We start from the raw sequence: 25954 nt of genomic DNA, 5'->3' as shown, positions 1-25954 counted from the left end.
GAACTTGTCTCGCAATAATTTGTGTAGGTTCTATATTCTTAACTTGGCAACCTGTGTAAGCTTTGCTTACGTGTCTGGGGAGGAGGGGGCAACAGACAATTCTCAACAGTGTACTGAAACTGGACTGTGTTAGTCATTTTACAAGCTAACTCTCATTCAGTAGTTGTTCCTTTAATTCTCGACACTAGCAAACTTGTTAAAGTATTTGCTATGATTAGCATACAGGATGCTCTGAAAAATAAGACTTTGAGCCAGGACCTCATATAAAAATATTTCACCGTCCCACATTGTATAAAATTGCAAACTGTTTTGCATCAAATAAAATATTTAAGACACTGACATTCTAGACAGTACCAATTGGATTTTATTTAAGATCAGACTTCTTGTGAAGGAAAATTATGAATGCAGAAGCAGTAGGAGTGTGCTGTGAGAAATCAAGAAGAGGGGCTAACTTGTGCAGTTTCCTTCCCCACAGAACAATCTGACTGATGTAGGCAGGAACTGCTTCAAATGGGAAGCAGGAAGTGTCTGAGACAATAGAGATTTTGAGGAGTGGCCGCCAGCTGGAGGTTTTTGGATGAAAAAGACTGTAGGCAGGCACAAGCCTTCCTTTATGCCCAATGGAGGAGAAAGGAAAAGCAAATTCCCTCAACACTCATTTCAAAGAAGTTGTTAAAATAGTAAGATCTGAATTAGCTATATATAATCAAGACAGGAACCTTTGTCCATGCAAATCAAATGCTTGTTCATTTTTTCCACCAAGAGGCCTACATGTGTCAGGCCAGATTCACAAAAGTGCCTTCAGAAAGAAAACCTTAAATGTGATTATGTTCCATAATTTATTCCTTAAGATAGACAAAAAGAGCTTCCAAAATGGTCTTACAGTTAAAAGATGGAAATAAAGTCCAGAAAGGCCTCTCAGACACAGCAGATCTCAACTTTCCTGATTGTGTAAAACAATAATTCTTTAAACATCTTATATTACCAATTGTTAAGATAAGTGTTTAATTAACACATGTATTCAAGACAAGTAAAAATAGCTGCATTTAAAGAGATGCATTTCAAAGCCTAGGTTGCAGCCAGAGTCTTTTCTAGATGATTCAAACTTTTGGACCAACTGCAGGAAATTAAGACAACCTATTATCAAGCATTCAACAAGAGAAGGAGAAAAGGACCGAAATCCAATAACCCCTTTTTATGTAGGTGGATCTCACAGCAGAATGGGTACAACAGATTACACTGGTAATTTCTGTATCTACTGTAACAGTAGATAAATCCTTATTTATACACAAAAATAAAGGTAATCCCACTGGAATCTGTAACACTGCTACACTGCAACACTGCTTCACCTACGTGACACACATTTATGCAAAAGGAGTTTACAGGATTTGGTACAACACCTGGGAAAGTGACTTGACAAACATTCTGCAAACCAATCAATGTAATGTATATAATACATTATATAATAATGCAGCCCATGTAGATTACTTTGCCATGTATATTAGGCTACTAAGAAGGAGTCTCGGTAAGACAGTCCTATCAAGGACCTGTCTTACTCTGGCTGTAGCTTATGCTTTGAAACACAGCAAGGTTTTCGTTTTCCTCTTGAAAGCTTTTTGTGAATCCAGTTCCGGGCCAAATCAGTACATTAGCTTTAACAAAGCTGAAGGTGCTACATGCAAAGAACAGTCCCGTGCAAAAGAAATGCATTAAAGTGATGCATTTTTTGTATAGAAATGCCCCATGCCCCATCCTTGTGTTACAGTGTCATTCAATCAAAACATCCATGCACAAAATCATTCGCAAAACTTACAAGATAAAACTTTATTCTTAAATGTGACGATGGGAAAATTACAGCACAAAGTGATCCAGGCTCAGAAAGCCAAAAGCACACATACTGTAAATTAGAGAACAGTGAAAAGCACTGTTTTTTTTTAGTTTTTTTGTACAACTCCTGAGGTCTTGTTGGTAAGCAATGAGTCAGATGTAACGATTGAGCTAATGAGGTGGAAATCCCTGCAGGCAGCCACAGAGTTCTGTATAACTCTCAGTTCCCACTGTTGGACTACTGTAGAAATGAAACTGCTGGTCATCCTGGCAGGTTGTACACAGGAAAAATGACACCTGATTAAGACAGCGATCAAGTTGCATGATGACAGAATAAAGAATGGAGATCACTGGATGCACAAGCCAAGAAACAAAGTGGAAAAGTTGCAGTGACTGACATGACAGATCAGTTCAGCAAAAAAGAAATACACTATTTTCTCCTTACATTGAATGTAGTTGATCAGCCAAGATATGTCTGGTTTCTTCTTCTGTTGCACGTAAACTACAAAGCTAATGTAGCTTACAAGGAACGGATATGGATAAATCATACTCATATGTTTTTGGCTAATCGACTACATTCAAGGTAATAAGGAAATTTTGTAATTTTTTGCCAGCCTGAGCTAAATGAGAGGATTTACATATAGGTAACCCAAAGACTTAATATACTAAAAGCATGGGTGTCCAACCACATACATAAAGGGTAGGATGGGGTGGTGCAAAGTTCCATTCCATACCAGCTTAAGCTGATCTGACTAATTATTTGAGATGGGCAATTTGTCAATATTTTATTGTATGTTGATGCATTTTCACTACTGCATTACTACATACTGCATTAAATCACTATACTTTGCATTAGAGAGTATTTAAATAGCATTTTTTCAGTCCTAATGAATTTTGTCTGCATGCCAAAATATTGTGATAAATTGTGTATCATGAAACTCTCATATTTTACCATTTTACCCAGCTCTGTCATTATGATTACGAACATTACAGGTGTTGACTTTTATACTGTTTATATCTATATCAGAAATGTATTGCATTGATCAAAATGAAGTATATTGTGAGTATGTTGTGATATAAATTTACCCATATCGTCCAGCTCTAGCTGGAATTGAAAAATCTGCCCCCACACAGGATAAGAATGAACACCTGTGAGCTGAAGTGTTCATGTCTAAATGAATAATATTGTTAATGTTGATCTCACAAATCAAACTCAGTTGTGACATGTGCAATATGATGTCAAAAGTCCAGCATTCTGCGAAATCAGGCTATAGCGTGCAATTGCTCACAATCATTAACGTCAAAAATATACAGCAACTCTGAAACGTTACATTGATATGGTCATCAGTAATGCAAATGCAAAGAATGCCTAAAGTGCAACTGAAAATGAGTGACAGTAAAATTCTGCAGAAGTACCTGTGTATAATCGGTCCGCAATCACATTCAAACATACACACTCAGACTCGCTCAGGTAAATGTACAGAGTCTGCGGGTTTAGGTCTCCTCGTCGTCACTGTTGTGTTGGTTCTTCTCTTCGCTCAGGCCACTCTCATCAATGTTCTCCAGCGAGTCGGCTCTCTGCACAGTGAGATCGGCCACATTGATGCAGGGGAGCGTGTTTTGCTCCGGGTACATCCACGGCTTCAGGTTAGGCTCGTGTTTCCGCTTCCACTCTGGATACTTTAGACAAGCTTTGTAGATCTTCCTCATGGCCTGAGGAGCACAGAGGATCCACACTGGGGTTATTATCACTTCAATCAGAATATCACAACCTCATTTATAAAAAAGGTTGGTATTTGGGGCTAAATCAACAAGTCTGACTTATAAAATATATATATTAGAATTTATATTATACAAGTAAACATTAGCAAACCATGTAAGGCAAAACAATCCAACAATATTTAAATTAGCCTTTTATGGGATACAAAAAAATTATTAAGCCATTTTCTCAACCGGTCATTGTTTATAAAAAAAAATATGGCTTAGAAAATATGGGCTTTTCAGGGAATGCTTTTTACCAGACTCTGGAGCATTACTGAGAGGACATAATTGCATTCAGCAATAAGAGCGTTAATATTAAAAGATTACCAATAAACCTTATTTTCCAGCTCTCCAACTAATTCTAAAATTTTATGGAACAGCATCATTCCAGAGAACACATTTTTATATCAAATCAAATAATCATATTTAAATGATTAGTTGCGAAAGCCTCACTTTTATTATTGGTGTCACTCAGTCTAGTAATAATTCATAGTATTTCCAGGATAATAAAGCAGTATAATACCAAAATACAGTTTAAGGGGTTAAAATCGGGGTGCCCAACCCTGGTCCTACCAAGCACAGTTAAGTATTTTCTCAATTTTCAGCTAAATAACTTGATTAAAGTATGTTTTTGTTACGTACAGCCACACAGATGTCATAAAGCCGCACAGATGTGCAGGAAATTAAATAAAAATACGGGCGTTTGGCAAAAAAGAACGTATCTTAGTTTGACCACCAGATGACAGTAGAGTATTTATTCTTGAAAAACTGCTTTACAGAGAAGACTTTAAAGACAGATTTTACAGTCTTTTAATACTGTTATAAATCCATTTGGTTTAAAAATAATAAAATCCTAATACATTATTTTATACATAGGTTTGTAAAAGAAAAGAAAAAAAAAAAGATAATTACCTTTGGTGCCACAAACTGTGAGACCCTATTCACGACCCATTTGGGTAAAGAACCTGTAAATAAAAACAAAAATGAACATTTCTCACAAACACAAAAATACACTCAGATCTTTTAGCTGATATAACATTACCTAGAATGTGCCTATGCACTATGCACTTAATCCAGAGGTTAGGGCTGGGTGATATGGTCCTATAATAATATCATAGTATTTCAATGATAATATTCATGGCAACATGACGAAACACTGAAAAGTATTTATAAATAAAAGAAATAATTTATAATCATTTTAATATCTACGGTAACAAAATTAATGTTAGAGGATTATTTTTGAATGACCGCTTCAAACATTTACTTAAAACAAAAAGTTATGTAGACTTTTTTGTAGTCTATTTTATAAACAGTAACTTACCAATAATTATAATGTAACAAATTAAATTATGTCAATACTAAAGTGCAGAATATTAAGCGTTGCTACAAAGATTAAAAATTATACAAAAATTCCCCATAAAGCTTTACAGTAAATACCAAATTAAAAACAATTAAATTTTTTAAGACTGAATACCACTATTGTTATGATTTGGACTGTTTATCCTTCCAAAAAATATTTTCAAAAAACAATATTGGGAACAATATTGTGTTTGCTACAATATGGCACACCCTACAAGAGATCTTGGTCATTTTAGAAGTAGAGGTGGGTGATATGGCTGTAAAATAATATCATAATGTTTAATGGTATTTGGGGATATGACAAAACAGTTTTTTTTTAAAGGACTTCAAGAATATACTACTGCAACAAAATAAAGTATTAATTAGGGAAAATAACAGTTTCATACATTCCGTAGAAACAAATAAATCTCTAAATGTTTCTCTACTTCATAAACAGTAATTTACCAAGACTCAATTAATAATAGTGTACCAAATAAAAAAAATAATATAACAAAAAAAAATCTACCACAAGATTAAAGAGCAGCATATTTAGTACATGCAAATAAATAGCAAACAAACAATTAAAAGTAACTGCAGTAAATAGCAAAACAAATACAAACATATTGTTGTTATCATGTTACGGAGTTATTTTAGTGCGTCAGAAAGTTTTGCAATTTTATTGTGTACAATACGATATGGCACACCCCGACAGAGAAGTATGAACCAAAAAGGTTCAGAGGGTGCAAATGGTAAAGTCTGGTTTCAACCAACACCACTGACACAACAGCTCCTCTGAGTATTATATAAGCTGGAGTTTTGTCTAACTCCAGTGATTCTGGCGAAGGCCAGAGCCTACTGTGTGAGTGCATTTAAGCTGAACTCTGGTGACCGACTACAAACAGCTGTTGAGCCACAGCAGCGGAAGGCATTAATTATCAAAGTGATAGCTCGGAGCAGCAGAGGAAAGATGACATCAACAGACTCATATGTGTCTTAAACTGGAGCTTATCACTAGAAATAAGTCTATTCAGTCTGTGAATTGAGCAGGAGGGCTAAACTGAAAAATAGTATGAAAAAATCTGTTGCAGAACTTTTTAGAAAACTAAAAACAAGCTATACAAGTAACAAACAAAAAAGTATATGCATACTATATACAGTATCTATACATACTATATATCTACAGGACATGTGTTATTAAAGAAAGAACTGTACTGACGCACAGCACTTTGAGAGCTAGGGTATGCAGTGTATTTGTACAGTGTACAAAGCAATATTTCAACATGGATGGAGTGTTAAACACTTAAAGTCTGGTGTAAACAATTAAAATATACGCTCCCTCAACTTAAACGAACATATATGCACTTTTCCACACAACTGAGGTGTGGCCTAACACCATCCAAACACTGCTTCAAACTCTAATGTTATAATCCCTCAAACTACAGTCGTACAAATCCGTATCTGCATTTTAAATCAAAGTAAAGGTGCTACAAACGCTTATTTAAGCTTCTATAATTTAATTAAGATCCGGTAAATTTGGTAAAAATCTTTTAGCAAATGTACTATTTTGAACCTTTAAAGAGTTCTTCACACACACACACACACACATCTCTATGACAAAAAATTTATCTTTATGGAACTAAAATGGGTTCTTCTATGGCAATTAAGATATCTTAATTTTAGTATTTAAACATTACAAATACTTACTTTTTAAACACATTACAATAAAGCATTTTCTAAATAGCAATAAATTTAGGCTATTAACCAAAAAATATATATAATAATTTTTAATAAGAAATCAATATGTACAGGAAACAGCAAATAAAAAAGCTCACCTCTCGGATCTACTTGTGTTAAGTAGTAAAGAGTGCAGCAGTTTGGTCCATTGGACTGGATTAAGTACCCAGTGAGTAAAGACACAGCTCTGACATAGTCTTTCTTTGGTGGGTATTGCTGAAATGAATTCAAAAGAAATTGTTTGCCACTAAATAAACATCCATGCTAAAAAAAACAAAGTCTGGAAGAGAATAAAAATGAATGAAACACAGCTGTGAAAACTATTGATTATTGCTAGTCGACATCAACACAAAACATTTTAATAAGAATTCATTACATAATTCATGAGTGTTACATAATTTTCACCAAAAACAAAACCCACAGATGTATAAACAACAGAAAACGAAAAGCCCTTCCCAGGACACATGGGACATGTAATTATTAATTACGACACAGGGCTCAGATCGCCTGACCATTTACTCGATAGCTCAGTCAGACTTTTCCCACTGACCCAAGCTTCTTCAGTTTCAGCCTGCTTTAGGCCTAGACAGCTGTCCTACATGCCAACTTACACAATACACAGTGCTGTATTTCAGGCCCAGCCAGAGCTTCCCATAGAACTAGAACATCTGGGCCGCTCCCAGCCAGGATTAAACTCAGACCTACCGGGTGTTTGACCGAGTAGTTGATTATCAAGTAGTCGTTGCCAAGGGGAAGCCAGGAGCGCATGGTGACGAAGTCTCTGTTTTTCAGTGGACTCGGACATTTCCCTTTAAATACAAAAAACATTATTTAGAGTAAAAAAATAACTAATAAATAGTGTAGATTATTAGCTCATCACAAAATGAAACTGTATATTGATATATATATTGATAGATGTTTTTTTCACAATACACAATATAAACCTCAATACACATGATTGTAAATTGCATCACTAACGGTGCATTAAAAAGAATAACAAATTTACAGTTAAGTCAGAGTTTTTTTTAAGCACTAATATACTATCTACGCTATACGTAAAAACGTATATCTTACGGGTTATACTTTAGGGGTTATAATTTTTTTACCAGGTTTTTACAGAAGTCAGTGATTCAATATGTCATGATATGTCATAAAAAATAAAAATTGGGGGAATTGAGTTTGTCTCAAGTTGTATCAAGTTAAAGCATGACCTGTCGGTTTTATTTGCCTTAAATGACACTGTACATTCCGGATTGTCACTATTGCACATGTACACATTGCAAAGATAATGCTGAAATTATATATGGTGAAGCCCTAGTAACTACTATGAGTTATTTGGTAATAATTACTAGAAAACTAATAATTAACATTATAGAGGGTTGTTGGTGCACGCGTGTGGTTCATTTCATGCTGAATTCTGAAACTATTTAGGGCCTCTCACAAAATCCTCACACATTATCGATTCCAGCTGCAACACAGCTCTTTGGCCTTTGGATGGTTTATAGCTTCTGCCATATAGATCAGACTAAGCACAACACAGACAGAGCACTCTGTGTATGAGGAGACTTTGGCAATAAAGCACATATTGATTCTACTCATGGTAAACAAATTGCACAATTATTTGCTACTACTAACTCCACTGTGTCTTCTAAATGCACCGTTTGTATTCCTTTCCCTTCTCTTTAAGCCAAACGAATGCTATCTTAAATTGATTTAGCTGTGTATTTGCAGGCCACTTAGGAGACAAACAAGGGTTGGGAGCAAAGTAAAGAGACTAGGAAAAATACTGTTGTGACTCACAGGAGTAATAGCCAACATCAGCATTGACCGTCAGCCTGCCAATATCAAACGTGTCAATCATATTAGTGTCCCACTTCTTCCGGTAACTTGTGTCATGCAAGACATCATACAGCGTTTCGGCTCGAACGTCCTTGCACACAATTCTCATCTGGAGTGAAAAAAGAGGAAAACATTTCATTGAAGAAAGCTCAAGAGATGAGTTTAAGCATGTTGCTGTACAGCGGTCAAGGACTAACTTGCACTCACTACCTTGCAACAAACTGTACCTACTGACCTGCTTGTTGTACTATACGGTCTAATCATGCCATGGGACACGGCTTTAGGAATGTTAATGTAAAGCTGGGTTGAAAGTTCTCATGTAAATCCTGTGCCAAGTGAAACCTGTGTTTTTTTTCCAGTCTAAACTTACCCAGCCTTATCCCTTAACACTACCTCTGTAGGTCTGTCAGTCATATAATACTTGAGAACATCAAGTGCAACGTGATCAGATATTGTATGGGCCTGGAAGGCAAGCAGCCATGTAACCCGACCGACTCTACCCCTAACATAAGGTAAATAATTCATTTAACACCCCCTCTCCAACCCCAGGGTGAACAGGCCTTCCCCATTTCCATTGGCTTCCAGAGCTAGCTGTATTCGGTCTCTATGAATGGAATGTCGTCAAAGCCTGCAAAATCTCAATTATTCATGGCAAGGAGCGCATCAGCGCCCCAGAAAGTTGCATGAATTATTAATGACCGACTATGGCCTATCATCTGTAATTTTTATTTTTTTAATTTTGCTTTTTTTGGCTGCACTGTTAGTCTAAATAAAAATTCCCTCTCAACTGCAGCCCCAGTGAAAGGCCTCTCATCCATTCTCACAGATCGTTCTCAGAGGGTTGACCTTTGGGCATCAGCAGACAGGTCAGCAGCAGTGTACATCAAAAAAAGAAGGAGTCTGACTCTGGCAAGTCACCAGGAGGGACTCAGGTTTCCTCGTTTGAGCATTTGAGCCTGTCGTTACCACGCTTTTCCACTCTTAATTTTTCAGCGCGTCTCAGAGGTATGGCCTGACTCTGCGAGACGAGCCTTTCATCTCTGATAGTGTGGCACATCAAGCTACAGTGGTCAGGCATGACCTGCTTCCATGTACACACATGTGCTCCCATTAATGGACCTTTATGTTTGCACATTCGTGCTTATTTCTGTAAAGTGTTTCAGAAAGGAAATTGTTCTGAACCACTGCTGAGGGAACATCCACTCTTAACGGCAGGCAGGTTCATAGACATGTTTCAAGAGTGGACATAGAGAAAGACAGATGATATTGTCTCTGACAACCTCATTAACATGCCATCCTTCCGCCGAGACACAGGTACTGTCCTTGTCCTGGAAAACTAAACAGTGCTAACCGGTCTTGCATCAGTTAGGCTGTTCTAATGGCTGCAATCACTCACATATCCAGTTGCTAAAACCATGACTGTTTTCCTATTTGCTGTAGTCAGTGAATCATGTTTGTTGGAGAACTGGTCAAACCATGGTTATTCAATGAAAAGGCTCAATTAACAGTCACTTACTGATGACCCATTCAAACACCCAGAAAAGTGCCATGTTGAGTTTATAATTCATATAAACAAATAACCTACCCCAATACCCATTTTATTACCCACTTTGGTTTGTAAGAAACATAGTTTTCTTACTCCTAAACAATCTTAACTTGAGCCATTATCAACCCTACCATCTTTAGTAACTCTTTGTTTCTCCGGCAAAGCACTTAATTGGCTCCGCTCTTGCCTACAAAACTGTTCCGATCACATTTCCTGTACAGCATCCAGCTCATCTTCTCAATATTTCATAACTAACTTCCCACACTGCACAAAACTGGCCCTACTCTACTGTTTATCCAAAGTCTCTCAGCCCAGACATTAATTGTCGGGTATTTTTATTTCATCACTAAAGAGAGGACACCCAACTCTTTTGACTTCCTGAACAAACATAAATCACCCTCAGCAAACACGCATCAAATGAGTGAAGAAAGCCTCTGAAGAAAAACTGCTGATTAGTAGCTGGCCTGTGATGAAGGTACAGTATTTAGATGTGCTTTGTCCAAAGATTCAAAAGCCTGGATCCTAAAAAGACAGTAGAGTTCTATTAGAATAATTACTGCAGTACAGTTCCTGCCCTGTAATCGCACACATACATACTTGTGTTTAATTTTTGTTATCTTTACTACTTTTTGTCTGTGAACATTGTGTTTTTGCTACTGCATTTGCACTAATATCCCATGAACCATATACTTAATATCTAACCATATCTAACCAAAGATCTAGCCTAACAGTATTTTGTTTAATAATGACAAAGTTGAACAGAATTGTTATTTGTTTTATCTTTAAGTTGATCACATTGGTACTGATCACTGAGAAGGAGTAGGGCATATTCTGTAGTGCTCCAAGAGTGTGTGAGTGCAGATGGCTATAAAGTGCATAGCAAGCTGAACTGGTAATAGTTGCAGTACTGCAGGGGAGGGATATATGAGTTTACTGCACTACAGATATTCATACACATAGCTATGTGATATGATACTCATTATCTGTCACAGTACCTACAGAAAGCGTATGCATATTTACATCTACTTCTTTTATATAGTCAAATGGATATATTATTGCATATTAATATGTTGGAGAATTCTTTGTCTGGATAAAAATGTATATATTTTTTTTACACAGACATATTTTTAAATGCTTTAAATGTATTTAGCTTTTTCTTTTGCATTTCTATATACATTATATATTTTAACTAAACAGTGCTACCCAGTGCATTTTAAAGTCCTGCATCAGTTATTCAGTTCCCATGGCTGCCATCACTCACATATCCAGTTACTAAACCTATGACTGTGTTTTCTTTTTTGCTTTTTTTGACTGTTTTCTTGTTAACCAGCACTGCTGGTCTTCTTGCTGGCCAAGCTGTGTTTAACCAGCAATTACCACACATTTCATCTAGTAGCCTTCTGTTAGTTTAAAAATATAATATTCTATAGGTTTTTTGGATAATCTCACTTTTGTCATGAAACCTTATAAAGCCCACCCAGCTGGCACACAACCATTGACATGTGGTTGAAATGTGAATTGAAGTAATGCCTCTTTAAACAACATTTAATGTTAAATTGTTTTGCAATCGTGGAAATTTTCACGTTGAATCAACACAATGTTCTCAATGGCCTTTTGAATTAGCATTACATTTTACCACCATACAATTAAAAAAAAAGTTGGGTTTGCAGTTATTGCTTTTTAATTGGGCACCAATTCTTTACCATACCTGGAGCTATGTTCATGTTCTAATTGTTTTACTGTTGTGTTTTTGAGATCAAATGATTAATCAGATTGGTAGTGGGGGTGTAACATTTTTTATACACAGCTTTACTACAGTGATGTTAGTTTATTGTTAACACTCTGTTAACCATATGATTTTTTAGTTTTAGCTACTTGTAGTTCCAGCTGGCACACAACCAACCTTCAACGTTAAAATGTGGTTGAAATATTGTTAAAGACATGTCTGTTGTTGTTGTTTTAACGTTGAAACAATGTTGAAACTGTTGAAACAACATTTAATGTTAAAAGGTTAAAAGGAAATTTTAAGGTTGAGTCAGCATAATGTCCTCAACCTTCTGCCTTTTAAATTAGCATTTTACATGTCATCATCATACTATTTAAAAAAAACAGATGGATGGAGGGATGAAAAACTGTTTTTAGGTCCATTTGCAGTAATTGCACCGATTCTTCATGTTATATTTGTTGTACTGTTGTGTTTTTAAAATATTTAATCAGATTGGTAGTGGTGGGTAACATTCTTTATATTACTTCTATTTACTACAGTGATGCAAGTTTATTGTTAACATTCTGTTAACCATAGGATTTGCTACTTTTAGCTACTTGTAGTAATAAAAGCTTTTTTGTTTGTAGTTGTACAGTTCCTACTTCTCAGAGATGTATATTCAGAGACAGAAAAAATAAAAATAAAATTGTTAATTTTTCATCATGGCATACAGTTTTTCCCCCTCTTCCATACAAGCCATAAAATCAACACCAATTCCAATTTCAACGTTGATTCAATGGGGTGGGATGGTTTATTAAAGGTTGAACAAACGTCGTTGAATCAACGTTGTCATATCAAGGTTGATTCACTTTTCAAAATCAACACAAACGTTGAAATGCCAGCTGGGCAGAGATGCTGGCTACAGCTAAGGTGTCCAGTAGCCTCTGCAGTGCAGCTATGCTAGCCCACTCAACCCTCATTCACTTGCCTTCAGCTTCTGCACTGTTTTGGTCTCCTCTTCTCGACACCACACCGTCACTCCTCCTTTGTTGTAGCGCGCTAACCATCCGTCGTGGTTCTCGCACTGGTCCTTGAAAGAGGCGAAGTCGGTGTCGTCCGGAATTTGGACCGGCATGCTGCTGTCAGAGTAACGTTACCGCGAGAAACCCGGTAACAGCAGCAGCAGAAAGCCTCTCCTCTCTCTCCTGAACGCGTCCTCTCTCACGCTGCTTCTACTCACAGCCCGTTTTCACAGCCCGTGCCTGTGTTTGTGTTTCGAAGTGACCGTGTTGTTTCAGGAGCAGGCGGGCTGGTTTTAGCAGGCTGCTCAGAACAGCCTAAAGTTCCCGCTAGCCACTCAGAAGGCAGGTGAAGGCAAACATGGAGCAGGTGTGCTGTAGCATCCGCCGTCAGGGCGCTGTGGGCTCTGCGTTTTAAAGCCACGGCATCACGTTACCCACACGCCGTTTTTCAGGTGGGACAGTCCACATGAGCTCATTTAGTCAGACTGACTGATGATCCCAAGATCAAGTGTCATGTTTGTCCATTCAAAAACGCAGTTTGTTTAGCTTGGGTGGGGTTGAACACCTCAACTCAGCTCTTATTACACCGTGGTGGGCTTCCTGTTTCTGTTCCTGCTCCTGCTCTACCACCTGACTACTTCTGCTAATACTACTACTACTATTATTTCTGTCTGCTTATACAAATTAGGCTATAATGTGACACGTCATTTTCAACTTTGGGAGATGTAAAAACTTAGATGCACTTTCTTTCACATAAAAGGACCAATATTTTTTATAGTGCTTCAGCTAGTAGTTTTTTTTTTTCATTAACCAATATGGAGCAGAAAAATGTTTGTTTTAACCTCTGATCCCACTCATCTCCCATTCATTTCTACAACATGAGTCTTCTTAAACAAAGTAGGCCACAATGTGACATGCCAAATCTTTGGGCACATTTGGTCAAAATTTCTGTTGATTTGTTTAACAAACAGACTATTTCACCTCATATCAAAATGACATATCTTCAATGTTGTCCCATGAAAAGATATAATCAAATATTTACAAAAATATGAGGTACTGTAGTCCTTTTCCACCAATGTGAAGCAAACTCGATTCCGGTTCACACATCTAAGCGCATTTCCATCAAAATAGTTAATATTAGTTCCTAATAATAGTAGGTTCTTTAGCCCAAACCATTGTCATTGTTCAGCTCTCCCTGTTGATGGCACATTCTGTGACATATCCTTGGTTCCACTAAAAACTGCAAACACAGACTGGTTCAATGAAAAGCACCAAGGTTCTTATAAACCTGAACAGAACCAGTCAGAGTCAACCCACCCCTAAGAAAGCAAGGTCAGTTGAGACTCAAACCAGCAATACCTTTAGATAATTGTGACAGCATCCTAGTCTGCTGGACCATTCAAGTATATATAGAATTGACCTCCAAAGATCCTTTTTAGCTGGGAGCCAGATTTTCACCTGGCACTTCATAAAGCAGCTTGCGCTTACATCTAGTACTTGTATTCAAATAAAATCACATCATGTCACATAAAGAAAGATCTTTCACACTGGTAAAATTCAAAATATATACATATTAAAGAACCAATATCTATTATAGTGTTTTAGCTATGGTGCAGACCTCTGTTTGTGTTTTAGCCTCTAATCCCACTCACCTCCCATTCCCCCATTCCTCCAATTTTACAACCTGGGTTGCCAGGTATGTAACACAATAGCAGGGAAACACATTTTCCTGCGGTCTCAGTATCCTTCTGAAAAACTCTATAACCATATATGAAGAAAAGCTATTGTAAAAAATGACAATGTGCTTGATAGATTGATAGATAAAGAAAATGTAGAAACCAGAAAAAATACAAGACAGATACAGAGCTGACTAATTTTCCCCTGAACAGATAAGCACTGCAGTTTAGCACTTTTATTAAAAATCAAATTATGTTTATCACATGAACACAGGTGTAATGGTGAATAAAACCTTAGATGCATTGTCTCTCACAGTAGTAACATATACAGATTCGTGTATGTGTTTATTTAAATAAGCCAGTCACACAGCCAGACTGCCACATGACATTTTAATCAATGAAAGACAGCTGCTTATTCACAAATGAAGCATGTTCCATTTTTTATGTGGAAAACTGTGAATAGGATAAGTACATCCGAATATTAGTTTGAATTAGACATAGGGGAATTACCTTCATAAAATCTGGAAAGTCTCACCATAGTGAATCCAATTGGAATATGATTGCTGTTTCAGGCCAGGTGCCACTGCTTCCATGTTGAAATGATGGATCAGTCTGTTATCTTCTATTCAGTACTTGAATCACACACATGTTGTGAATGCCATTAGAATTAAATTTAAGTGTCACACGCAGCTGAAGAAAGAGGAGAACAGATATCTATCATGATGATGGTCAGAAAGAGTTGTAGTGAACCTGAAAGAAGGTGCTGTAGGACAAAACTGAACAAATACTTTCATTACAGTACATTATTAAAGATATATTGTTTAATAGATTGAGCAGATACTGGCACACACAGTCTGTATAGCTCTGTGAAACTCATATCATCAGGTTAAAAAAATGAATGATATGAATACAGCATTTAAAACGACGAAATGACTACACCAGACACTGTATTTGATTGCGTTCAGGCTAATATTATCAACGTGCTGCCAGTTACTTTAATCATAAAGTCATATGTTACATTAAAGGGACAATCTGGACAACATAAAAAATGCAGCCACTGTTGCATCTGTTGAAAACATGTCTATTTGTCTGTGTGATGCCACAGTAGTTTGACTGCAGAAGCATGTCATCTGTTGTTTGAAGATTTACCAAGTGATTAAACTAATTAAGTATAATCAGGTTGAACTGCTGGTTGTTTAAAATGAAAACTTGCAGCCACACTGGCCCAGATAAGATTAGATCCCCCTGCTTTAAAATGGTTTAAAGCAACACTATGGACAATTGACATTTATTGCTCCACAACTCCCCCTACAGGAAGTGTCTTCTGCCCTGTGATCAACCAGTGATGGACATGTATTTCTGAATGAGCTATAAGATACAGAACTCTCAATGAATGTGAAAGAGGCCTGCAGACAGAAGCGGTAGAAAAAATGATAGGATTTTACACAAATATGATTCTGGTTACGCAGCGTTATGCAATTCTATTAATAAGTAGAAACAACAGCCATCACTGGTTGTTGACAGAAAACTGATAAATAATGCTACTAAATAAGGTTATAACTACAACACTATCTGTCTTTTTGTAATGTGCATTAAGTCAATAATTACATAAAATATGTATTTTTACTCTATAAGAATGAGTTTTGTCCCATTGAAGATTAAGAATGTTGCATTGAAATTTAAGATATTCCTGTGGAGTCTCCTGCATTTAATGTGGATATGATTTCTGGAGTCCCTTGTCTGTTCTACAATTTATTCATTACTACCTACTGCCCTGTCCACTCTGGGTGGTAATGTATTATATGCCGTATTCCAGGTACACATGTGACAGTGGATTGAGGAATGTTAAATGTTCCTACAACTCAAGAAATGTAATGGACCCACTCACTGGCAAGCATGCTCATGGCAAGGCAATGTAAATCACATTATCAGACTTCACTCACACTCAGATGATTTACATTGCCTTTCCATGAGCATGCTTGCCAGTGTTCAGCCTCATGAACAAGATAATACCTGCTGCTCCCTGCTATGCCATTACTTTTGTTTTTTTCTGTGTATTGTACACACAGCTTTTTACAGTCATTTATTTTAGTTGTAATGAATTATAGTGAAATATTTTTCACTGGGAACCAAATTTCTTTTGGAAGCCAACACTTTCAGTCTTAATCCCAGAGCACTGACCAGATCATAGCCTTCCATCAGTCTTAGAAGGCATTTCTGGCTTTTCCTTGGCCTCTCCAGCTACTGGAATGTCTTGGAGTGACCTCAGTATCCTCCACCGTGTGACGGGAACATGAGAGCTCACAGGTTTTCTTCTTATTCTGCAATGCTGCACACAAGGAGTCTCTGCATGAAGAAGCATTCCAGCAATACACAAGGTTGTCTTTTGTGTTAAAGAAGTCAGGTTCCACTGCTTTATGTAGAAATGTTTTAAACTGTAAAAAGAGTTTCTTGTGCATCTGCAGAGATACTGAGACACTGTCTAGCCTGTGCTTTGTGACTGCTTTGTGGCATGCCAAAATAATAGGCCTCAAGACATTACATATTGCTTGTTAAGCTAGCTCACCTTCTGGTATCTGCACTAGTGAGCTGAATCTCTATCAGCCATATAGCCCATTTAGCGGTACACCATTTTTCTTGGCCATTTCATTAAGACATGCTGTAGTCATCAGCTCATTATGATTCACACAGCAGCAATTTGAAAATCACTGCCAACAAGTAAAACCTACTGTCCACACTTCATCATCTTCCATCTCTAGAGTCCTGTTTTTTTTGTCTGTGAAGAGTGAATAGCTCCTCTTAGCAACATCATGTCTTAGTAATAACCGTGGGTTGCAGAAGTGCGGGGATTTGTCTTTTGCTCACCCAAAAATATGTCACTGGTTGTATTACAGCTTATAATGGATTGGATTAAAAGTCATACTTCTCAACTGCCAAATGCAAGGAGTCAGATAAACACAGACAATAAGTGGGGTGATGCATTCCAAGAAAAATGCTCAGGAAAAATAACAAGAAGGCCTTTAGGAGGACGTCAGAGCATTGCCCATAGTCTAGTTCGAAATCGAATGTCAACTGCTCCGCCTTCTGTGGAAGATTCATGGTTTGGACAGGAAGGATGCTCTCAGAATGTTTATTTAAGGGATTCACTTAGACTTATGGAATGACCACATGTATTTACTCTCATACACACAAAGCCACCTGTCTGAAAGCTAGCTACCAACCACGCCTGGTCAGTGAACATGGTTTAACCTCAGAGCTCAGTTATTGCTTCTGTTGTGTGTGTAATATCATGAACTTATTTGGTCTGGTGTGAACACTGCACCTTGGTAACGCAAATTGTCCTCTGGCTCTGGCCGGTTAATGTAAACATGGATGCAGGAAGTAATGCCAGACAGTAGGGAGACCCCTGCTGCCCTTCAGGAGATTGGAAAAACACACTTGATTGTTTCCCCTTAAGGTAGCCCGTTCCTCAGGCCCCAAGCCTTGATATGGAAAAGCAGTCACGTGACTCTAAATGCTCAATCAACAAAGCTTTTGGGCTATTTTTAAGCCTTAAGACTGATGGCATGAGGTCAGTGACAGCTGGTGCTGGAAAGTTGTTATGAATCAAGAAGGACATAAAGATATGAAGACAGAGCATAGATGGTAAAAAGAGAAAGAAAGAGGGAAGAGAAAAGAGATTCTCCCAGAAACTGATGCATCAGAAAAAATGTCCAGCACCAATTAATAGGATTATGAAATCCAATATCTTGTCGAGGAATGCAGCTCCTAAGTTTCATTTATAATATTTTTTGTTTATAAGGACTCCAAGGAATTGACAGCTATAGAAGTATCAAAATTCAAAGGAAAATGGTCATACCATTGCTCTCCTCCGAGGATTCTGTGCAAAGGAATGTGCACTTCCTTTGCTGTAGCTGAGTTAAACATTAAACATAGGGCCCCATGGCAATGCCTGTTGGACCTGGCCATAAAAAACCTAATAGGAGAAACAGACCTCAGCAGGGTAACATGTCATATTTCATCTCTGGCTTGAAATAACAAATAAGAAATACTTCAACTAAATAGATCAGGCTGCCAGTCTTCGTTACTTTTTTGTCTCATTTACTAGATATACAAAAAGGGAACATTTGTCAGTTTTATGTTTGTGTCTTTGTCATTTTTGGTACAACAAAAGAGTACAGCAGTTGGAAAATAATGCATTATTTTCAGTATTGTTTTTCAACGGTATTGTTATATTAAAGCTAATGAAGAGAAATTTGATTCAGTACCAACATTGTTGTAACTTCTTCTTGGCATAATAAGTCAAATGTGCATGATGTTAAAGTGTAATTAAATGGCTTTGATAATTGATAATGTGAGAAAACTAAGCCCAGTTTCCCACAAGCAGTAAGATGGACATAGCTGGACGTCTGCAGGGTTGGGAGAATTCAATTTAAGACTTTTTAACACCTCTTCTGCAATTACAACATAGTAAAAAAAAACACTGAAAAACAAATATTTCAAACAAACATTAATTCATGGTTTACACACATACTATAAATTAAAACAGGTTCTAGTGCAAAACTGGGGTTATCTAACTCCCACGTCTACCATACCATCTATGCTGGTTCAAGTAAACAATGCACCTTAAGTAATGTTGAACTATAAGTAATTGCGTAATTTAGTCTGTTGTTATATCGGTAGGCTAACTAATATTGTATATGACTTTCTAAGCATCTGCAGTTAACCTTATCTATCTAGATAACCTACCAGGATTTGTTTGTGTGTTGAGGTGCTTTGGGGAAACCCAGCCCTGCTCAGCTGACCATTAGAGCTCCTACACAACATTTTAAATGCTTTTTTCCCGATATAATCTGTAATATCAATATATACTCTAGACAAGGAATTAATGTGTTCAGACCACTGTATCTTGGAATCTTCCCAGCTTCTTTCTGTTTCTCCACTTCCATAATGAGGGATTACAACATAATCTCATAATGTTCTAGGTTTTATTAATCAGCAGAATGATAAGGCACGGGAGATTGAGGGGAAACCCTTCACAGGTATCCACTGGGCCTTTCTATGGGGGAGGAAGAACCATACAAGAAAATACCACACAACTAATGGACCATTATGCAGGTATAGAGGGGGAACAAGAGAGGCCTTATTGCTGCTACTGTTGTAGATTTATAGGTTAACCCTCAAACCTGACCGCCGTGTTGGCCCTGCGGAAATTCAACTGAGGGAACAAAAACTTCCCAGAAGCGAAATGCTGTACAGTTTCAGTCGTTCATGTTCAATTTGAAAACCTTTTTTTCTTCTGGTTGCTTTGGCAGTGCCTCCTCTGCAGGCAAATACTTTGCGGTGGACTGAATCAACATTAATTTAATTATTAGCTCTAGTTTCTCAGCGAGATCCTTTAGTGCATGTATTGGTTTACAGTAGTGGATTCGCGGGTTGTATTGAGACGGCACAACCCTCCCATGGATTATGAAGGCTTTTAACGGTGCCCTGTGTGGCATTTTAAACGCTGCCATGTCTGAAAGAAACATCAAGGAATGATTCTTGCTTCATTTCCTCTAATGTGATCCAACTGGGTTTGAAACTGGAGCTGCAGTTTAGGGATTCGTTGACTGGAAACGTAATCTGGGTTGCTGGGTGCTGGGTATGTGGCAGTGTGATTGAGTGATGAGAAATATATTTGATTTGGATGAATGATGACTGACATATTTAGGTAACTCTTTTTAAAAGAAAAGAATATATATATATTTGTAGAATTTAATTTGTATTTAATATGCATTTATCCAAGTTAACTTTTGTAACATACTGCATTCAATGTAAGTCCATCTACATCAATAAAATTGGGCCTCATGATAAATGCGGATGATGGTAAGCAGAAAACTGTATCCTTGCATCCCTGGTCACATATCATATTTAAAACAATTTACATAAAATCCATGAGAACCATGTCTACATAAATCTAAACTTTGTCCACATTATAATATTTCACAAAATTGCTGTTTAATAGTCTTGTCTTGAAACTCAGTGATACTGAGAAAATGTCTTTTTTATTCTGTAGTTTGTCCCAATGGTGATTTTGGCTGAGCATCCAATTTAATTGGAATTTAAAAGCTGTGCTTCCACTTTCAACCCACAAAGACTTCTTTATCCTGCAGCTCTGGAGAACCCGGAGGTGGAGGTTACAGAAGTTATGGATCTGCTCAAGTAATCTTAGATCTCGCCTGGTGACATAAAAAAGAATAATAAAACACATTCTGCACTTTGCAAGCGATACTGAATGTTTCTCAAATAGCCATTTCTAAAATGTATGCTCATTTCTGCACAAAACCTGATACTAGATAAGTATTTTATTATAACAGAAGCTGCTGGTGTGGACTGCATTTGTTTTTCAAAGAAGGAGGCCTAAAAGGAATTGTGGTGTTTTATGAATATTACACTGCTCCTGAAGGACATCATTGGTGAGATTAATCAGGGAACATTGTTCAGTTGTTTTCTTCCATCTCAACCAATAAAACCAGCTTGAAGTACAACCCCAAATGAGAAAAGACAGTAACAGTATTGAATATGTAAAAAAGAGATTGGCTTTGACATTTATTTAATTGCAGACAGCATGTTTTAACTGGTAAACTTAATTTAATGTGTTAATATACTTCCACTCCTGCATTTCAATTGTGCATTGCAGAAAATTTGGTATGAGCGCAATTCATGTTATTCCTCACAGAAAAACTGTAAATAATATACGATTAAAAGATTTGATTAATCTCTGTGAGGAATCTCTGTGCATAAAGGGCAAGGGCACAAGCCTAAACTGAATACTTATGATCTTGGATCCCTCAGATGGCATTGCTTCAAGGACCAGCATTTAGCAATAGATGATAGAACCACACAGGCATGGAATTACATAAAACTGATGTCTGTAAGTTTTGGAATTTAGGGCCCTCTCTGGTGAGAATGGGTAATTGCACTAAGCATGCGGATGAATCATTTTAAACTGGGTGGGTGTGATGAGGTCTCCTTTCAGAGTGGATGAATACGATTCCAGGTTATGTTCAGTCAGAGAGAGAGAGAGAGAGAGAGCATGCTCAGTCAGAAACTTCACTCCTTGGTTCCTTTGCTTTTAGTGTTATCAGCAAAAAAGAACCAGAGAATTGACCCTGTGCTGTTGCACATCTTTAGACAAGTTTGCAGCAAATATAATGCCTAAACCCCTATAGTGGCAAATGCTTTATTGCCCCCACTTTTTGGAATGGGTTGTACTCAGATGATCTTAATGCATGTATAAATGATGTATATTAATCAATGCCAAAAAAAAAAAAGAAAAATTAAATAGACAAAAGATGAAATATCCTGGGTTCATATGGTCTTTAATTCAATAAAACCAAAGTAAATCTTCCATACTAATCCGTGTATCATTCGTTCATTTGATATTCAATTGAGAATCAAAATCGGAAAATTAAAAAACCAATTCGTTTTTTCGTTTTTGAATATAATACCAAAAAACGAATAACGGCTTGTATTTTGTATTTTTATTTGGTTATCCAAACAAAAATTGGAAATTTAAAAAACGGACCAGGAGCCGAATTTGATTTTGATTTTGAACTTGACCCATTTGTGTGCCCCGGAAGTTACTGATTTGTTTATTCTTGGTGGGTTTCTGTTGCGCGGGAGTTCACTGCAGTGTTATCTACACAGTCTGTATTGCTGTAGGCAGCATGGCCGGACTGGAACCACATTCTGGCCTAATTAAAGATCTTTTTGAAGGTGGTAAGACGCATGAAGAGATTTCGTGCACGTTGCAGCAAATGGGGATCCAGCGATGTTCTGCAATGAGTGTTAGAAGGTTCTGTGTTCAACACGACCTTAAGCGAAAAAGACATGTATTTTCTGTTGTCATATCGTCTTCTTTCACTGCAACGCGTTTAGTTCCTCTGAACAAGATAAAACTCTCCATCCTCAACTCCATCCAAAGCCTACAGCAATACAGACTGTGTAGATAACACTGCAGTGAACTCCCGCGCAACAGAAACCCACCAAGAATAAACAAATCAGTAACTTCCGGGGCACACAAATGGGTCAAGTTCAAAATCAAAATCAAATTCGGCTCCTGGTCCGTTTTTTAAATTTCCAATTTTTGTTTGGATAACCAAATAAAAATACAAAATACAAGCCGTTATTCGTTTTTTGGTATTATATTCAAAAACGAAAAAACGAAAAAACGAATTGGTTTTTTAATTTTCCGATTTTGATTCTCAATTGAATATCAAATGAACGAATGATACACGGATTCATACTGTCTTAACTTATTTTCTAAAATTGGTTTGTTATTGCTACTGTTATTCCACATATATATAGTTAGAAACTCCTTATGTATTATAAAATAACTTGTTTCCTCAGCAAGAGACATCCATGACAACTATTATGTATAGTTGTATTGCTTCTTCACAGTGTCCTTACCACATGACAGCATTTACCAGAGCTGATGGGCAACTTTCTGTGCTGAGAATTTACAGCTGAGAAAGATTTGTGTGCATCCCCTCTTGACTTTAATGCGTAATCCAACATCTGTTTCCTTCAGTGCAAAATTCAGAGGAACTGTGACTAGTATTCTGGATAGAGCTATACAGTATGATGAGGTTTTAAAAATGTATCTGACAGCTTGCAGTGGTATTACCTGGTGGTGGACAAAGTTCCATGTAGTTGAGTTAAAGTGGTGAAAGTTGTATTTTCAAATGTGCTTAAAGGAGAACTCTAAGGAGTATTAACCTTTGTTGAATAGCCCACCTCCGCTCTCCCGCAACTTTCCAAGATCCAGTAATTTTGTGCTTTTTGCCCAGCACTCCTTACAATGACTGCTTTGGGGCATCCACTTGCTCCTGCAGATACATCACTTTTTACATCATTTTACAGGCTCAACGTAGCCCCACACCTCATTGGTAGAATCCAGAGAGCCCTGACATTAAACAAAAAAAAACTTTAAAAGTGCACAAAAAGCTTATAAAAAACACTGTTTACAACCCGTAACGTAACCTAATCTCTCTAGGTTGAGCTACGGGTTGTACCCTTTATCATGTTTTACTACACCAAGTCAAAAGTTCTCCTTTAAGTATCAGAATAGACAGTACCATGGTTTAATAAGGCTCTAATATCTTATTATCATTTTAATGACAAGACTTTATTAACTTATTTTAGGTGGAAAGACTGTAGGGTCACTCTTGGTTCACAAGTCTATTAACAGAATAACGGAAGTGCCTATAAATATTTTTTTGCAAACAAGCAAATTTTGTTTAGGATTTATTTGTGCGTTAGTTGAAATGTTAAGTTTAATATACTTGCAAATAAAATATAAAAATACATAAAATATGAAAAAACACTAAAGTGCATGTATATAGTATACGCCATAGATTTCCTCATTTAAATATGATGTGCATATGCACTCCAAAATGATTACCCTTTTGCACTGGTGCTGAACCTGTTGTGTCAGATCAAAAACAACAGATCAAAACAAGTTCAAAACAAAGTGCAGGCTGTACCCTAATTGCTGTGTTTGCTTTTTTTTTCTTTTTAACATAATTTCATTTTTAGGCACACATAAGCCAAAAGTACAGACAGACTTTACATAATGAAGTAAAATAGAAAGTCTCCCAAAATAAAAATACCTTTGCAGTATTCCCACAAAAAATGTGCAAAAAAAACTAGCATCAGTTTACAGTAGGGGTGGGCAATATTATATTGTATACAATATATCGTGACACAGAAATATCATAATATTAAAAATCCATATCATGATAATAGGCTGTTCTGTCTTAAAAGTAGTCTATTATTTACTGTGAAGCTTTAGGTGTATTTATTGTATAATTGTTTTAGTTTGCAGTTTATATGCATGCACTAAATATTCTGCAATATTATTTGCTGCATTATATTATTGTATGCTATATTATTTATTTTGCCACATTATGCTTATTCTGTTATACTATTATACTATATTTCTGAAATGAATGAATTATTTTAATTTTCCTATATCGCCAAGTATGTCGTTATCTCAAAAATACCCTGAAATATTGTGATATTATTTTAGAGCCATATCGCCCACCCCTAGTTTACAGTACAGTAAAAAGGGACATTTAATTTGTTTCCCTATTGTTATTAGTTCTGTTCTGTGACTACAACACAATCATCCCCGGACAGCTACACACCAAATTGACCCAACTCAGTGTGCCAGACTCCACCTGCCAGTGGATCACAAACTTTCACACTGGCAGAGAGCACAGGTGAGGTTGGGAAAGATCACCTCAGAAGCAAGGACCATCATCAAAGGAGCTCCACCGGGTTGTTTTCTCTCCCCACTGCTCTGCTCAATGTGCACAAATGAGCGGAGTGTACCTCCATCGACCACGCAGTCAAATCCTGAAGTTTGCAGACAATTTGACAGTTATTGGTCTCATCCAGGAAAGTGACAAGTCTGCATACAGATGGGTTGTTGAGCAGTACCTGGACAAAAACCTGGAGCATAACACAGCAAAAACAGTGAAGAAAAGAGTGGACAATATGCTATACATATAATACTGATTCTAATGCTATACATAAATGTTAGATTAGTATATACTTGTACTACCTCATAGTTGTTGGAAATTCAATATTACGTTGAGATGAATGAGCTGAATGACTGAGCACATCCTATTTGTGTATTTTCCATTGCTGTGTTTTGACCCTGTCACCCATGCCATTTAAGCCCATTCACTGTTATTTTCTTATTAAAGGGATCAGGATCTGCAGTGAGACGTTACATTCTAGTCTTTTCAGGCCACTAATATGAATATTAGCTGACCTTCAATTTGTATCACTATTAGAAACTCAATAACTCAATAACTTGTCTGGATGATGGTTAGCATGTGCAAGAATAGAGGAATGGAAAGGAGCAGGAGGTATGGAGAAAGGAATGAGCAGTAATTGGGGAAATAGGACAGCTGATCCCTTTCAGAATTTGGGTGTGCACACAGTGATGTCACTTCAAAGTCTACTTCTTTGTTCTTCACAAAATCTTTACACTAAAACAGTTTCTAGGTAAGTGAGGAGAGAATGAGGATCGGTAAGAAAATGCAGTAACTTTTAGGCTTTCTGGACCCTCCCTATATCTCAGATCTCAGGGTAACACTGATGGTCCTGTTTAACACTTCTTCATAAAATTTAGTTTCTAGTAATAAGACTAGTTTTAACACCATCTTACTTGCTGTCATCCATCATAGGCTAAACCACCTTTCACAACCCTGTAATCCCAGCATTCATTTTACCACAGATTGATGGGTGGAGGTAGACTAATTTCCTTGGGCTCCACAATGACAGATATATTATGAATATTATCCAAAACTGATCTTGAATGTTCACAAGCATGAGAGATGGTGATGTGATTCAGCCATCAAAGATGGGCAACAGCTGTCCCTCTGTGAAACCATGTGCTAAACATCATGACCGCATACAACCACATGTTTAAATCTGGATTCTTCAGCTA

General features: G+C 37.0%; 1 protein-coding gene across 1 annotated transcript; it reads right to left on the bottom strand.

The window, feature by feature from the left end:
* Nucleotides 1-1796: 1796 nt before the first annotated feature.
* Nucleotides 1797-13357, bottom strand: stard15 (StAR-related lipid transfer (START) domain containing 15). The gene is made up of 6 exons (XM_022684049.2): nt 12739-13357; nt 8461-8608; nt 7366-7469; nt 6759-6876; nt 4501-4553; nt 1797-3540 (listed from the first exon to the last, which is right to left on the bottom strand). The coding sequence occupies exons 1-6, from the start codon at nt 12883-12885 to the stop codon at nt 3322-3324; spliced, it is 789 nt and encodes a 262-aa protein (XP_022539770.1). The 5' UTR covers nt 12886-13357; the 3' UTR covers nt 1797-3321.
* Between the last annotated feature and the right edge of the window lie 12597 nt (nt 13358-25954).

This window comes from Astyanax mexicanus, chromosome 10 (assembly GCF_023375975.1).
Source record: "Astyanax mexicanus isolate ESR-SI-001 chromosome 10, AstMex3_surface, whole genome shotgun sequence".
Lineage (NCBI taxonomy): Eukaryota > Metazoa > Chordata > Actinopteri > Characiformes > Acestrorhamphidae > Astyanax > Astyanax mexicanus.
This window is presented reverse-complemented; position numbering and strand designations above follow the sequence as displayed.